The sequence below is a fragment of the Halichoeres trimaculatus genome, unplaced genomic scaffold (genome assembly GCF_033239565.1).
Source record: "Halichoeres trimaculatus isolate MK-OKI-2021-1 unplaced genomic scaffold, fHalTri1.1 fHalTri1_scaffold_22, whole genome shotgun sequence".
NCBI lineage: Eukaryota > Metazoa > Chordata > Actinopteri > Labriformes > Labridae > Halichoeres > Halichoeres trimaculatus.
The window spans coordinates 23,451,788-23,465,226 of NW_027437200.1; the positions used below are offsets into that span (position 1 = coordinate 23,451,788).

The 13,439-nt window shown below is 41.1% G+C and overlaps 1 protein-coding gene across 1 annotated transcript; it reads right to left on the reverse strand.

The window, feature by feature from the left end:
* cfi (complement factor I) lies at positions 1-7,362 on the reverse strand (the record flags this gene model as incomplete). Its single annotated transcript, XM_074699205.1, has 15 exons — positions 1-471; positions 1,910-2,160; positions 2,232-2,407; positions 2,488-2,592; positions 2,759-2,862; positions 2,936-3,078; positions 5,004-5,024; positions 5,114-5,146; positions 5,388-5,510; positions 5,596-5,703; positions 5,782-5,984; positions 6,066-6,234; positions 6,336-6,399; positions 6,488-6,641; positions 7,133-7,362. Coding segments are annotated over 15 exons (1,953 nt in total), but the record flags the coding sequence as incomplete, so codon positions are not given.
* Between the last annotated feature and the right edge of the window lie 6,077 nt (positions 7,363-13,439).

The following is a 13,439-nucleotide window of genomic DNA, read 5'->3' on the forward strand; positions in this document are numbered from 1 at the left end:
AACAGACTGACTTTAACTTCAACAGGACTCTCGTTGCCTAACTTTTGTAAAGCCTTAAACTGACACTTGTCGACAGCAAAGATATAAAATATGGGAGATTTTTGACTCTTGAACAAAAGCTGGATGACAGTCTTTGACCAAAACACTTGGAGGTACCACTTTTTGACCACAGGGGGCACCACATTCAACCCAAAGAAGAAGTTCTTTACTGGAGCTTTAATTCAACACAATAATAAAAAAGCTTTAAGATAATCTCTTAGAACGTCATAGATTTATCGTTTAAGTTGTTAAACCTCACATTTTTCAACAAAATGAGAAAAACTAAAGCAGATTACAATTTTGTTTTAATTACAAAAGTTGGTCTTGATATTTTCCATTCTTTGTAGTGTGCGCTGTAGTTTATCAGGAGTTGAATTTGGTGACTGCCGGCCAACCTGTGTGAAGTCTGATCCAATCAAAGTAGTGCGCCACCTGTTGGAACGAGAATGTAATAATAAAGAAGTTATGTTTCTGATGTTTTTGTTTCCATTTTTTGAAAGAGCACCAAATATGACAACCCTGCAAGGCAATTTGTTGATGTGCTCGACCTTCCTTGAAGGTCAAGCACATCAACAAATTGTCAAAGGTCAAAGTTAGCTTTCTATTTGAGCAGTTGTAACCAGCCTTCTCTGATTTCATAAGTGTCAAATGTATTGTCACTGATTCTCGCTCTGTTGTATAAACTACGGCTCTTTGCTGCTGCTCTCCCTGCTTTAGCTTTTCATGTATCCGTAGGCTTTAAAGTTTCCCTTGCTTTACATGGTGGAAAATCAAGGAGCTCACAGGTAATGTATTGTAGCTGATGCTCGCTCTGTTCTGTAAACTAAGGCTCTTTGTTGCTGCTCTCCCTGCCTAAGCTTTTCACATACCCTTATGCTATAGGGTTTCCCTCGCTCTAAGTACATGGAAAAGAAGGGAGCTTATGGATTATGTATCGTCACTGATGCTCACTCAGTTCTGTATAGTAGACTCTTTGCTGCTGCTCCCCCTGCTTTAGCTTTTCATGTAGCCTTATGCTTTTACATTTCATTCGCTGTACTTACATGATAAAGCAGGGCGCTCACAGATTATGTACTGTCGCTGATGCTTGCTCTGTACTGTATACTAGATTCTTTGCTGCTGCTCTCCCTGCCTTAGCATTTCATTATTTCTTTGGCTTTAAGGTTTCCCTTGCTGTACCTATGTGGAAACACAGGGCGCTCACAGAATATGCGCTTTCACTGATGCTCGTTCTTTTCTTTATACTGAGGCTCTTTGCTGCTGCTCTCCCTGCTTTAGCTTTCCATTTATCCTTACGCTTTAAGGTTTCCTTCGCTGTACCTATATAGAAAAGCAGGAAGGTCACAGATTATGTACTGTCACTGATGCTCTCTTTTTTCTGTATACAAGACTCTTTGCTGCTGCTGCTCTCCCTGCCTTGGCTTTTCATGCATCTTTTGGTTTCAAGGTTTCTTTTGCTGTATGTACATGGAAAAGTAGGGAGCTCACAGAATATGTATTGTTGTTTATGCTCGCTCTGTTATTTATACTAAGGTTCTTTGCTGTTGCTCTCCCTGCTTTAGTTTTCCATTTATCCCTAGCTTTAGGGTTTCCTTTGCTGTACGTGCATGGAAAAGCAGAAAGCTCACAGATTATGTATTGTTGCTGATGCTCGCTTTGTTCTGTTACTTAAACTAAGGCTCTTTGCTGCTGCTCTCCCTGCCCTAGCTTGCCATCTTTCCTTAGGCTTTGGCATTCCACTTACTGGTCATACATAGAAAGGCAAGGAGGTCTCAGAAATGTATTTCAAGCAGATAATTCAGATCAACTTCTCTGAGTGTGTCTGTGTGTGTGTTCTACTTTTGTGAACGTGTGTGTGTGTGTGTGTTACCTGTGTGTAAACTCCGGGAAACCCAGGCTGACCACACCTCTCCCCCCAGCTGACGATGCCCCACAGGTAAGAAATCCCCAGTTCGTCCTCACAGACCAGAGGACCCCCGCTGTCCCCCTGACAGGAGTCCACGCTGCCGTCCAGGTCACCTGCGCACATCATGCCCGGCCTGTAGCGGTCTGTGTAGTATTTCTCACAGTCGTTGATGAGCGACACGTTGGCCCACAGCAGCACCTGAGCCGATCGTCCCTCTGCCAACACAAACGCTTATTCAATGCTCAGATTTTATGGATTTGTTTGAAGCGTGAGGCTGGTCACACACCTGCAGTGCGCCCCCATCCAGAGATGCTACAGGTGTGGTTGGGCTGGAACAGGTGAGTGGTCCAAGGCACGCAGACGGCACTGATGGCCGGGTTTTCTTCAAAACATCTCTCCTCAAAGGGAAGTTTCTTTAGCTGCACCAGAGCGATGTCGTTCTCATAGGTGCTGGCGTTGTACCTGCGGGACGTTTCTCCGTTAGCGTTCAGTCCGTGTTCACATGCTCGTGTGATTCTGTGGCGAGACGGGAGAATTTGTACCTCGGGTGGATGTGGATGTCGTCGACAGGAACGATGTCAGTCGTCTCCTGAGCTTTGGTTTTCTTCCAGAGGGAGAACTTCACCCTGAACGCCAGCGGGTTTGGTCTGGAACAGAGAGGCGTACGACACTTTCACTCTTAACATCAGAAGGTGAGACCATCAACGCCAGGTCAAGGCGGGAATCCCTGAGTTACTCCTGACATGCGGGTCCTGATGATGTGAGGAACTCTGGGAAACTTTGTCATTAACATCAGCACAGCAGGTCTCTTACCTGACGCAGTGAGCTGCAGTGATTACCCAGCATCCTCCAATGTACGCGCCCCCACAGTGGATCTTCCTGTTCTCCTCCAGAGCGACCTGCCACTGGATCTGAGTCTACACACAAACACACCAACACATGAAAAGACGAAGCTTCCATTAGGACAGCTCGTCATTCCTGTTTACTGACCGGTTTGGCCGGGACTCCTCCCACCACCCTCTTGACTCGTACGCTCCTCCCCCGCTCCTGCACGCTGTCGTCGTCCACTGTGGTAGCGTTGGGAATCCCACAGTACAACTTGGACTCCAGGAACTTTCTGCTGGCTGTGATATCTGGACAAACACGCACAGAAGTCCTGAAAGTTCAACCCCTGAAAGTCTACGTCCACATGTACGCCGAAACAGATACAGAGAAATGGTAGAATACACTCACAGGCCAGCAGGTGGCGGTAATGTCAAATCATGTTGACATTGCTTCTTGAGTAGGGGGCGCTGATTGTAAAATTCTCCACATTTATCTCTAAAACATCACTTTTTCTGCAGATTTAGAGAAATATTTGTGAGATATATTTGTCAAATATTTTATGTAAATGTTATAAATAAATGTCCTGACTCTAAATATTTAGCTACGTTTCTAAACATTTAGTTTAATTCTAAATATTTAGCTAAGACTCAATATGTAACAAAGATTTTTAAATCATAAACTAAGATTTCTAAGTATTTAGCTAATATGCAAATTCACACTTCTGCCTGCCGGGTCGTACCAAATTAAAAGTTCGAGGAAGTGATTGTGAGAAAGTCAATCTCGACTTCTTCGACGTCGGTCACAGGATCTTCAACAGCACCATGACAGCACTTGGTACGTTTATTTTCTAAAGGTTAATTTAGCCGACTAATCCCTTCCTGCTACTTTTATTTTGGTACTTCCTGTGGTGTGAATTTGTGTGTTAGCTAAATATTCAGAAATGGTACCTCAAGATATAGAAATCTTGACCTCATACTTAGAAATCTTCGCATATATCTTGAAATCTTTGCTTAAGATTTAAAAATGTTTGCTAAATATGTAGTCATAGCGTAATATTTAGAATGATGGCCAAATGTTTGGAAACATAGCTAAATATTTAGAATCAGAACATTTATTTAAGACATTTATAAACAACATTCAACATTTAGATAAAATATATGGTAAATATATTTCACTAATATTTCTCTTAATTTGCAGAAAAAGTGATTTTTTAGAGCTAAATGTGGAGAGAGGTTGGTATTTGTAGTGTGTGCAACTTTACAATCGGCGCCCCCTACTTGGGCAAGCTTTGGCTGTGACCAGTTTTCCTTTAACAGGGATTAATCAAAAAACTATGAAGCGTGATTGTTTGACTCTAATCACGTTGTGATGAAATGATATCACCAAGCTAGGTTACTGTACTGAGCAGACGTAAACAAACCAGAAGTCCCAAACGTTGGTTCATGTGTGGCAGCTAAATAAAGAAAACCATTGCCTTACAAAGGTACAAAACTGTTTTTCAAAACTTTTGTTTATCGTCCATGTGTTGAAAGATAGAAAAGATGTCTTCGCCTGTTCTTAGTGACCCTAAGGGTTACAATTTGTGTCGCGAGAAACTGAAAGTGGATTACTGTTTTGAATTTGAGAAGCATGGCCTGACACTGAATTGTTTTGAAACTGAATTTATTTCCTTTGAAATTACATTAAACCAAGTTGAAAAATCAGTTATAGAATTTCAGTTCCTCGTGGCACGACCTTAACATCATCTACATCCAGTCCAAAGACCGGGGACTGGGTAAGATTTTGTGGACATGAAGAGGATTTCTGTGAATCTGCGGTTGATTACTCTTCCTCACAGCCACAGACGACTTAACTGAACTGTTACGTCTTTAACTGAATCTGATTTGTGCAAACTGATTTGAATTTTGAATTTGTGAATTTCAGTTTCTAGTGGCACAAATCTCAGCCAAATCTAGTTCTTCTTACTTTGGAGATGTTTAGTTTAACATGACATGAAACACTAAAATAGAGCTTAAGCTAACGTGCCGAATCCATATCACAACTCATACCTGAGCTAAAAGTTGATTAGCAACTGTGAACTGATCAAAAGTTTCTTGACAGTGACCAAACATTCATTGTTCGTCATTTTGATGATGAATGCGATGAGTTTCCGAGGTCATGGTCTGACTGAAGCAGACGTTCAAGAACATTTTCCAACCCAGAACTCAGGAGTACCAAAGTTTGGGTGTCTTACCTGTCTTAGGTGACCTGTACTCTGAAACAGAAAACAGACGCCGTTATCACCAACAAGTTTTACGTGAAAGGTTGGACTAATTGCTGCTGACGCTTCAGTCTCAGACGAACCTGTGTTGTTGAGGTTTTTGTTGACCACTGGTTCTGTTGAAGAGAGAAATATCTTAGAAACACAGTAAGCATTGACGGATAAATGTCTGAACCAGTGAGAAGTAAACAGTGATACGTCAGATCATGAGCGTTCAGTCTGTTAAACGACGCATCGATCGACTACCGTTCATCTGGGTGGGTTTTGACCCACAGATCGAGATCCTCTCAGATAGTTTGACTTATTTCAGATCTGACCAGGGATGACCAGTGATTGGTTGAACAGTTTGTTTCTCGCTGCGTTCAGTACCAGGCTTTTGCAGTTCGTCCTCTCCATCCAGACAGTCCACCTGTCCGTCACTGAGCGCCTCTGGATGCACGCACACCCCCGTCTTACAGCGGAAACTGTTGTTCCTGCATTCTGACGCACAAACAGGAAGTAGTCAGTGTTGTGAAAGCACTGCGTACAGACTCATCAGATCGATCAGCGGGGGTGTTGTGCTTACTTTTACAGCACATCTCGTCACTGCGGTCGCCACAGTCGTCGACCCCGTCACACGTCTGGTTCAGAGACACGCACTTTGTGTTCGCGCATCTGAAGCCGCACTTCTTACCTGAAATTCAAGGTGTGTGGGTTCTAGCACAGACTGCAAACAGGTTGAATTGACAGAATCAGTGAGAAGTCAACTCACCAGCAGGAGCTTGTGTTGAATCGTAACAGGTCACAGTTGCCACCTCCCCGTCTCCGATCTGGACCTTGTTGTAGATCAGACACTCGGCGAGGGAGGTCTCATAGCCTTGGCAGCGGACGCTAACGCAGCTGTCAGGAAACTGCTGTTGACTCTCGTTACTTTGAAGAGAGGCTAAGGAGTCGCTGCCGATAGTCGCTGCACCTCTGTGAACACACAGATGTTACTGTTGCGCGCGCTTTCACACACATTACAAGCAAACATTGTAAGAACCGATCCCCTCTTACAGCTGGAAGCCTTGCTCCTTACAGGCTACATTCGCGGCCGCCATGTCCCAAATGTCGTGACAGACCAGCAACGTCTCCAGACCGAGACTTTGCTCTGATTTGTTGGGCATGGAGATCTTGACCACTCCTGTTCCTGAGTCCATTTCACCTTTAAACTTTGGGATATCAGCTACGGTGAGAAAGGGAAAGAAGACACATTAACTTCAAGACGGAGAATAAAAGGAAAAAAATATCACAAGAAGACTTTTGAATGTTTTTGTGAGAGCCAACCTTTGCAGCTTTTCCCAAAATGGGACATGGTGGGTTTCTGAGTCCGACATGAAACTGCCATGGCCTGGAAAGAAAAGATTAATCATGTCCATGTGTTAGCAGCCTCTGCAGCCACAGGTCTACAACATGTAGATACCAAACCGGATCATCACCTGGCAGTAGGAGCGGTAGGTTCGATGGTCTCGCCCACACACTGTCTCCATGTTCTCAGACGGACACATATATGGCGGTTTGCAGGAGCAACGTCCCTCTATGCAGCGCTCCCACGGAGGACAAAACACCAGACCACATGATGCGCGGGTGAAACTGGTGAAAGACAAAACAGTAGCAGATAAACACACGGTATCTGGACACTGTCACGATGAACTTGGTTAATTTTTCTTCTTTTGTTCTCTTTGTATTTTATTAGTTTGATGTCTCATCCATTGGTCATTGACACCAAACTGGTTTCGTTTGCAGTGGTGTTTTTTACATTTGTCTGGAGATCCTCGTGTAACTATAGTTGCATTGTTAACACACGAGATTTCAGCTTTTTCAGCCTGTAGCATGTCAATGCTAACCTGTGCTAGGACCAATGTTTCCCGTGAGCTGAGGAAAAGGAGGTGGTACTAGAGTGTGAGGTAAGGAGAGACGGCATCGACCTGTCCTTCCATCTATTGTTATTGGGAATGTAAGATCTATCTCCAGTAAGATGGACAAGCTAGCCATGCTAACCCAGCAACAGAGGGAATAGCAGAAGGCAGAGAAACAGTCAAAAACAAATGGAAATGAAATTCTGAGGATGGACGAACACTTACTTGTTCTTCAAACACTTGAGCGGACCCACAAACTCGTCTTCCTGAAACGCCTCAGCTGTTGTGGGAGGAGGAGTGGTTACCAAAGGTGTTGGGGTTGGGGTTGGGGTTGGGGTTGGGGTTGGAGTTGGTGATGGGGGTTGTGTTGGCAACTGGGGCTTCTGGGCAATCTGTGGGACTTGCTCTTCTTTCAACAAGTGATCCTCGTAATCTTCTAGGTTCCACTGCAGAAACAATTCAAATCCAAGTTATGGTATTTTGAGGTAAGTATGTCTAAAGATTTGTGCTGCTCACTTGTTACGTAGACGATACACAACTTTAAACCCCAGAAGATGAACAGGAACAGCTTGCTCAATCAATTCCTCTGACTCAGCCTGTTTTCTAATCGTTGCTAACAGTGTAACTTTGAATCATCAGATTGATGGGTTTTCTTCGTCTGGCTTATCCCCTCACATTTAGGTTTGATTCCCGTCATCTCCTGCTCATGGATCAGTTGTGCCTTGGATGGTAGAGGCTCACCATCTGACATGAGGCCAATAAACGTGGACCCCTTCGTCAGCCTGTGTGCTGTGATTGCAAAGGTACAACTCCTTTCTGCCTTAGACACTCACACCTCAAGCCGAACTCAACACAAATACAGAAGAACTCAAGCTTGAATAGTATGATACTAAGATGTAGATATAGTATCCAGTATATAGTATCACTCACCGTTTCCGAGTGGACGACAAAAAGAAACAGCAGGAAAAGTGAAACCCCAGCTGATCTCATCCTGACAAACACAGACGTTGTTGATAGATCGTCAAAAAGAAAACGACTCAGAGCGAAACTTGCAGTAAAAACAGACACAATCAGAGAGGGCTCTTCCCTGTGAGTAAGCTCTGTAACTGACAGCCTGATATCAGCCTCTGTCCACTCATGATGCCATCAATCAATCATTAGCTCGACTCGTCAATACGTACACACACAGCCTGGAAAACCTGATGATTTGACTGAACGTGTACAATAATGTCACACGGGAGTCCGGGGGAGGGGTTGTTTAAGTGTACGTGGGAAAACCGTGGATTCCAGTAACTATTCAAACCTCCATGTGTTTACCTGCTCCTGGACTGATCAAGAGCCAGGTAAAGAGGAGGTTCCAGATCGCAATCCCTGGGCTTCATAACACCTCTTCAGAAACCAAAGAGTCGCCTACACCATGTCCATGTTTCAAACCATAAATGATTGTGTTATCACCTTCAAGGGTTTACCAGATCCTGTCTCAGACGATGACTCAAACATGTGCCGGGAAATCAGCTTTGAAAGCTCAGAACAGAGCAAACAAGTTAATGTTCGACAGTGTTTAAATAAGAGTTACAAAATAGTTGTGTTCTTTCTGTGGAGGGGGCTGATGGGTAAACAGCTTTTCAACACTGTAGGGAAAAGAGGTCAGTAGCACAAAAAATCAAATCCACAAATATTCCAGACCACAAATTCAACAGCTGCGGTTAGCATCCATGGTTAGCATCTAATCTTAGCATATTAGCCTAGCATGATAGATCATTAGCAAGAACCAAAAAGTAGTGAAGCTGAGGCTTTGCTGATTTTATCAAATGATGCTGGATTAGAGGTAGTTTTGTTGTAATTAGGGATGGGTACTAGCAAGTGCTGATCCACGTAAAATCAGTGGAAGAGTAGGTGATTTTCCATGCTGGACATGAACGCACCATTGCAAGTTTAAATACTGAGAAATTAACTTGTTAAACTAGAAAACTTTGATATTATTATTACACAAACTGATAATTATTACCACATAAACACACAAAAGTACAGAAAACTGTTTCCGTGGAGTACCCATCCCCAATTGTAATCCATCAAAAAGTAGCTCTTCACTTTAAAACAAACATTTCGTTGTTATGCTAACACTTGCTATCAAGTTGCTGGGTCTTTTCAGTCATTGGAATTTAGTTTTTAACAACAATCAAAAACTAAAATACAGTAATTAAAGGGGAAAAATGTAGCAACCAGTGTTTTGTTTTATGTTTATTTGGTTTATTTGGTTCAGGTTTATGAACAAACACAGACATTCAGGAAAGTTACGACAACAACTTTCTGATTAAACTTGATTTATGAATCTGAATGTGTCAAAAATATTTATTAATGAAAAAGAGTTTTAACGTAAAACTGAACTAAAACCATTATTTGAATCTAGAAACGCAATCTTTATTAAAGAAGCCGTAATGAGGCAGTTTATACACAGAAACAGATCTCTGATAAACATAAACAACTCAGTTAACTAACAGTGAAGTTCTGTGGAACATTCTAGTACACACTCCTGAGTGTTAAATGAGTCACCATTACATCTCTATGAGCATTACTGAAGAGTGTGTAGCTTCAAAGCTATGTAAGCTAGCCAGAGGTGGGCACATGGCCTTTGATCTTAAAATCAATAATTAGAAGTATTTTTTTTCAATTAAAGTCTAATTACAGGTTTTAACATTAAAGAGGGGGTATATGTTTTTTCAGACAGTATACTTTCCCTCTGGTGACTGTGTAGCAGCTCCACATGAGTTAAAGCTAAATAAATAAATAAATAAAACCCTTATTTTAGCCTCTGTCTGACACTCTTCCCACTCCACGAACCCCCTTCTCTCTGATTGGCCAGCCCTCCGGAGGCCTGCTTCCTCAACTTGTCATGAACAAACTAACAGATCCTTACGAGTTGACCTCATCTCGTGAAGATTTTATTTTTAGCGCAGACAGATTCAGTTATTCCAACAACATATGAACATGTGATTATAACTTGGTAAAGTAAAATACCCCCTCTTTAAGGTTAATGTAGCTTCTGATAATTAAGAACAGGATTAGCATCAACTGTGCCCACCTCTGAAGCTACATAGCTAGCTAGCAGGAAATATGACTTTACAAACCACAAATGTATCATTAGCATTAGCTAAACATACTTATTTAAAAACCTTACTAATAGCAAATATGTGTCAATAAAAAAGACCAAAGGAGGAAGGAAGCAGTTTTGTATCCTTGAGTCTATAAAGGCAACGAGTAAAGTATTATGGCTGTAGATTCTTTCACACACAGCGTTATATTAGACGTTACATTAGCATCATGAACAACACATAATGCAAACATTTACCTGCTTGTTGACGTTTGATGTTAAAAGGCTAAAAATCAACAGAATGACAAGAGCAGAAATTGTGCATTCATTAGCTGAACACTTTAATATCAACTATGTACAACATCAATGTAGCACAACATTTGGGTTAGCTGCATGGCTAGCCTTAGTGGTGACAGAAGCTTAGTTTCCTATTAGCTCACAGAAATTTGTGTCATCATTTGTGTTATTTATCATCTGACGACAGCAAACTTGTCCTCCTCCTTGTGTCTCTAGCTAGCTAACATTTACATTTTGCTAATATTGCTCTCAAAGTAAAGCTAGCTTATGGTTTTGGGCTAACTGAAAGAAGTTGGGTTTCAGTTCCTTTACGTTAGAGGGAGACAGCTTGAACAGTCATGCTAAAGAGCATTTGTTTATATAAAAACAAGGTCTAGGATAGTTTTGTTACATCAAATTTAGCAAAAAAAGTTCACGTTTGAGTTAGCCAAAGATGTGAAATCCATCTGTTTATTCACTTTTTGTGTGAACTGTAAAGGTCATTGACGTGTGGTTTCAAAATAAAAGCCCTAATTGTCAAACCATCATGTGACTGAACCAAAGTCTGTTTGAATCTTCAAGTATTCATAGAAAATGTTACACCAACATGAGCGACAAGACAAATAACCACAAGTGATACCGATGAGCTCGATGAAATCAAAAATGTTTAATATAAACACAAGGCTGAGTAATCAAGAAAAAGGCTAAATACTGACACACAGAGGCACATGAACACACAAACAGCAGTAAGAAAAGAAAAACAAGCTCCACATCACCCAAAATAAACGATTATTCTTCTGTTTTCAGTTTATTGCACCACGTGGAACACCGTCCGTTACCGTAGAGCCAGCCCATATATGGTCATATCACTTCCTGCGGCACAGTAACTTCAGATAAATGATTTAGCATGATGGAGAAAAACATGCAATGTGTACAGAAAACCCTCAAACTGCAGACACACGGAGGCACTGACATGAGCTGAACGGACAACATGCTCCAAAGTCGTCAGTAAGGAAAGTTGTGGCAATTTCTTACTTTGAATAGTATAAATAGTGACATTTATAGACTGTAAAAAAATATGTAGAAATCCTGACTTTATGGTCACTGTTTCTGGTGTTATTCTAAAATCAGAGGATGTAGATGACTAGAAAAAAATAACATTTTACGGTTTACATGAAGTGTAAAAAGAAGTCAAAGCATCACTGTTGCAACATGCGACTATCATAAGCTGTTAAACAATTTTAATGGCTAAAGTCAGCAGTTGCTAGCTAGTCAAGACGTCCTGTGTATCTAGAGCAGGCATGGGCAAACTACGGCCCGGGGACCACATGCGGCCTGTTAAACATTTTAATCCGGCCCGCCAAACTTGAAAAAATTAAATGAATAAACCTTATTAATGTTTTATTATCCCTGCAATTCTTTCCCACTAGATGGTGCACTGTAGATGCATTGGCTTTGTTGAGGTGAAGCGTAGGCCTATTACTCCACATTTGCACTTTACCCTCTGACCCATCAGGCCTTCTGTAAAGATGAACAGACCTAAGAAAAGGAAAGTGGACAAGCATGTCGAGTGTTCAATAAGGAGTGGACAACTAAATATTTTTTCACTGAACACCGATCATCTGCTGTTTGCCTCATATGCCAAGAAACTGTGGCGGTTTTTAAAGAGTATAATATTAGCCGTCACTTTGCCACAAAAAAACAGAAAAACAAAAAAACAAGTCCTTTTTTCGTTTCTTGGATTTTGTTTTGAAACAGAATAACAAAAAAAAAAACCATTCATGGATTAAAAATCGAATTATAATTCCAATATCTCATATTCTAATTTTAATTTCAAATTAAAATCAAAACAGCGAAAAATAGACCGTCATTTGTTTTCTGATTTTTGATTTGAAAGTGTAAAATTGAATAACAAGTTGTAATCCGTTTTCCGATTTTGGATTCTAAAATGGATATGGAATGAACAAATGATACCCTGATAGTTACTAAAGCACTCCATCCATCTGCTCCTGGTCAGGCCCCTTTGTCAAATGTTAGAACCCATTGTGGCCCACGAATCAAAAAGTTTGCCCACCCCTGATCTAGAGATTAGTGATAAATTACTTTAGGTAAAGTGTTCAGTGTTGTGTCCATGTGTTCTGAACAAAAGTTAAGCTTTCATCTGTTTGTAGTGAGTCTCTGTTTCACTGTGAACAGTCACAGAGGCTTCACTCTGTCTAGTTTTGCTGAAATTAGTTGAAAATCAACTTTTTGTTGGAGGAAGACTTGTGTCTAGAGGTGTTCTAGAACTCTGAGGTCAAAGACAGAGCATTCTACCTCTGACATCAGAGTTCCGGAACACCTGCTGTTGCTCTCCATACTGGCTGTTTAAATTCTCTGCTGACACCTGATTGGTTGATACTACTCAGACTACAAACAGAAACCAGGATGTAAAAAAAAAAGCCGAAAACAAAACGTATATGTATGTATATATATTTATATATATTTATATTTGACTATTTTCAAACTTAAGCTGGCGTTTTGTCAAAAAATGATGCTAACTTTGTTGAACTTTTCACAATATGAAAAGCAGGGGCATGTAGCTTGCTAGCATTATAGCACACTTTGTTGTATCAAATATTTCAGGAAATGTTTGATATTCACCTCGGCAAACCCTCTTCTGGAGGCAAAAGGCTACATCACATGTTAGCTAAAGCTCTGGCAGTTTCTTAGCATTAGCGAGTTAGCGTTAGCCAACCATTGCCACAACTTTCAAACTTGAGGACTCTGGTTTCTTCATAAAGACTTCACCAACAAGTCTGTGAACATTTACTGCACTTGGCTTATTCTGGAAGTTTCACACCAACAGGTAAAGAAAATCACACCCTGACGTTTATAGTAGGCACAAAATACACACAGACAGAAAAAACAAAACACACATAAAACAAGACACACACATGTGTATAATTTGGTCTTTACATGGATACATTCCTTATAGGGAGAAGGCTAAACGTTCTTCATTGCTGCGTTAAGTGGAAGTAATCCATTAGAAATACGATACCCTTCATCCAGACGCTAAAAATGGAAGTAGAGATTGAAAAAGGAGAGTCGCTATTTTGAGTTCAGCTCTCCTGCTTTTTGGAGATTAGAGTTTTTAATCCACAACTGCTCCAAATCCAACTTGTT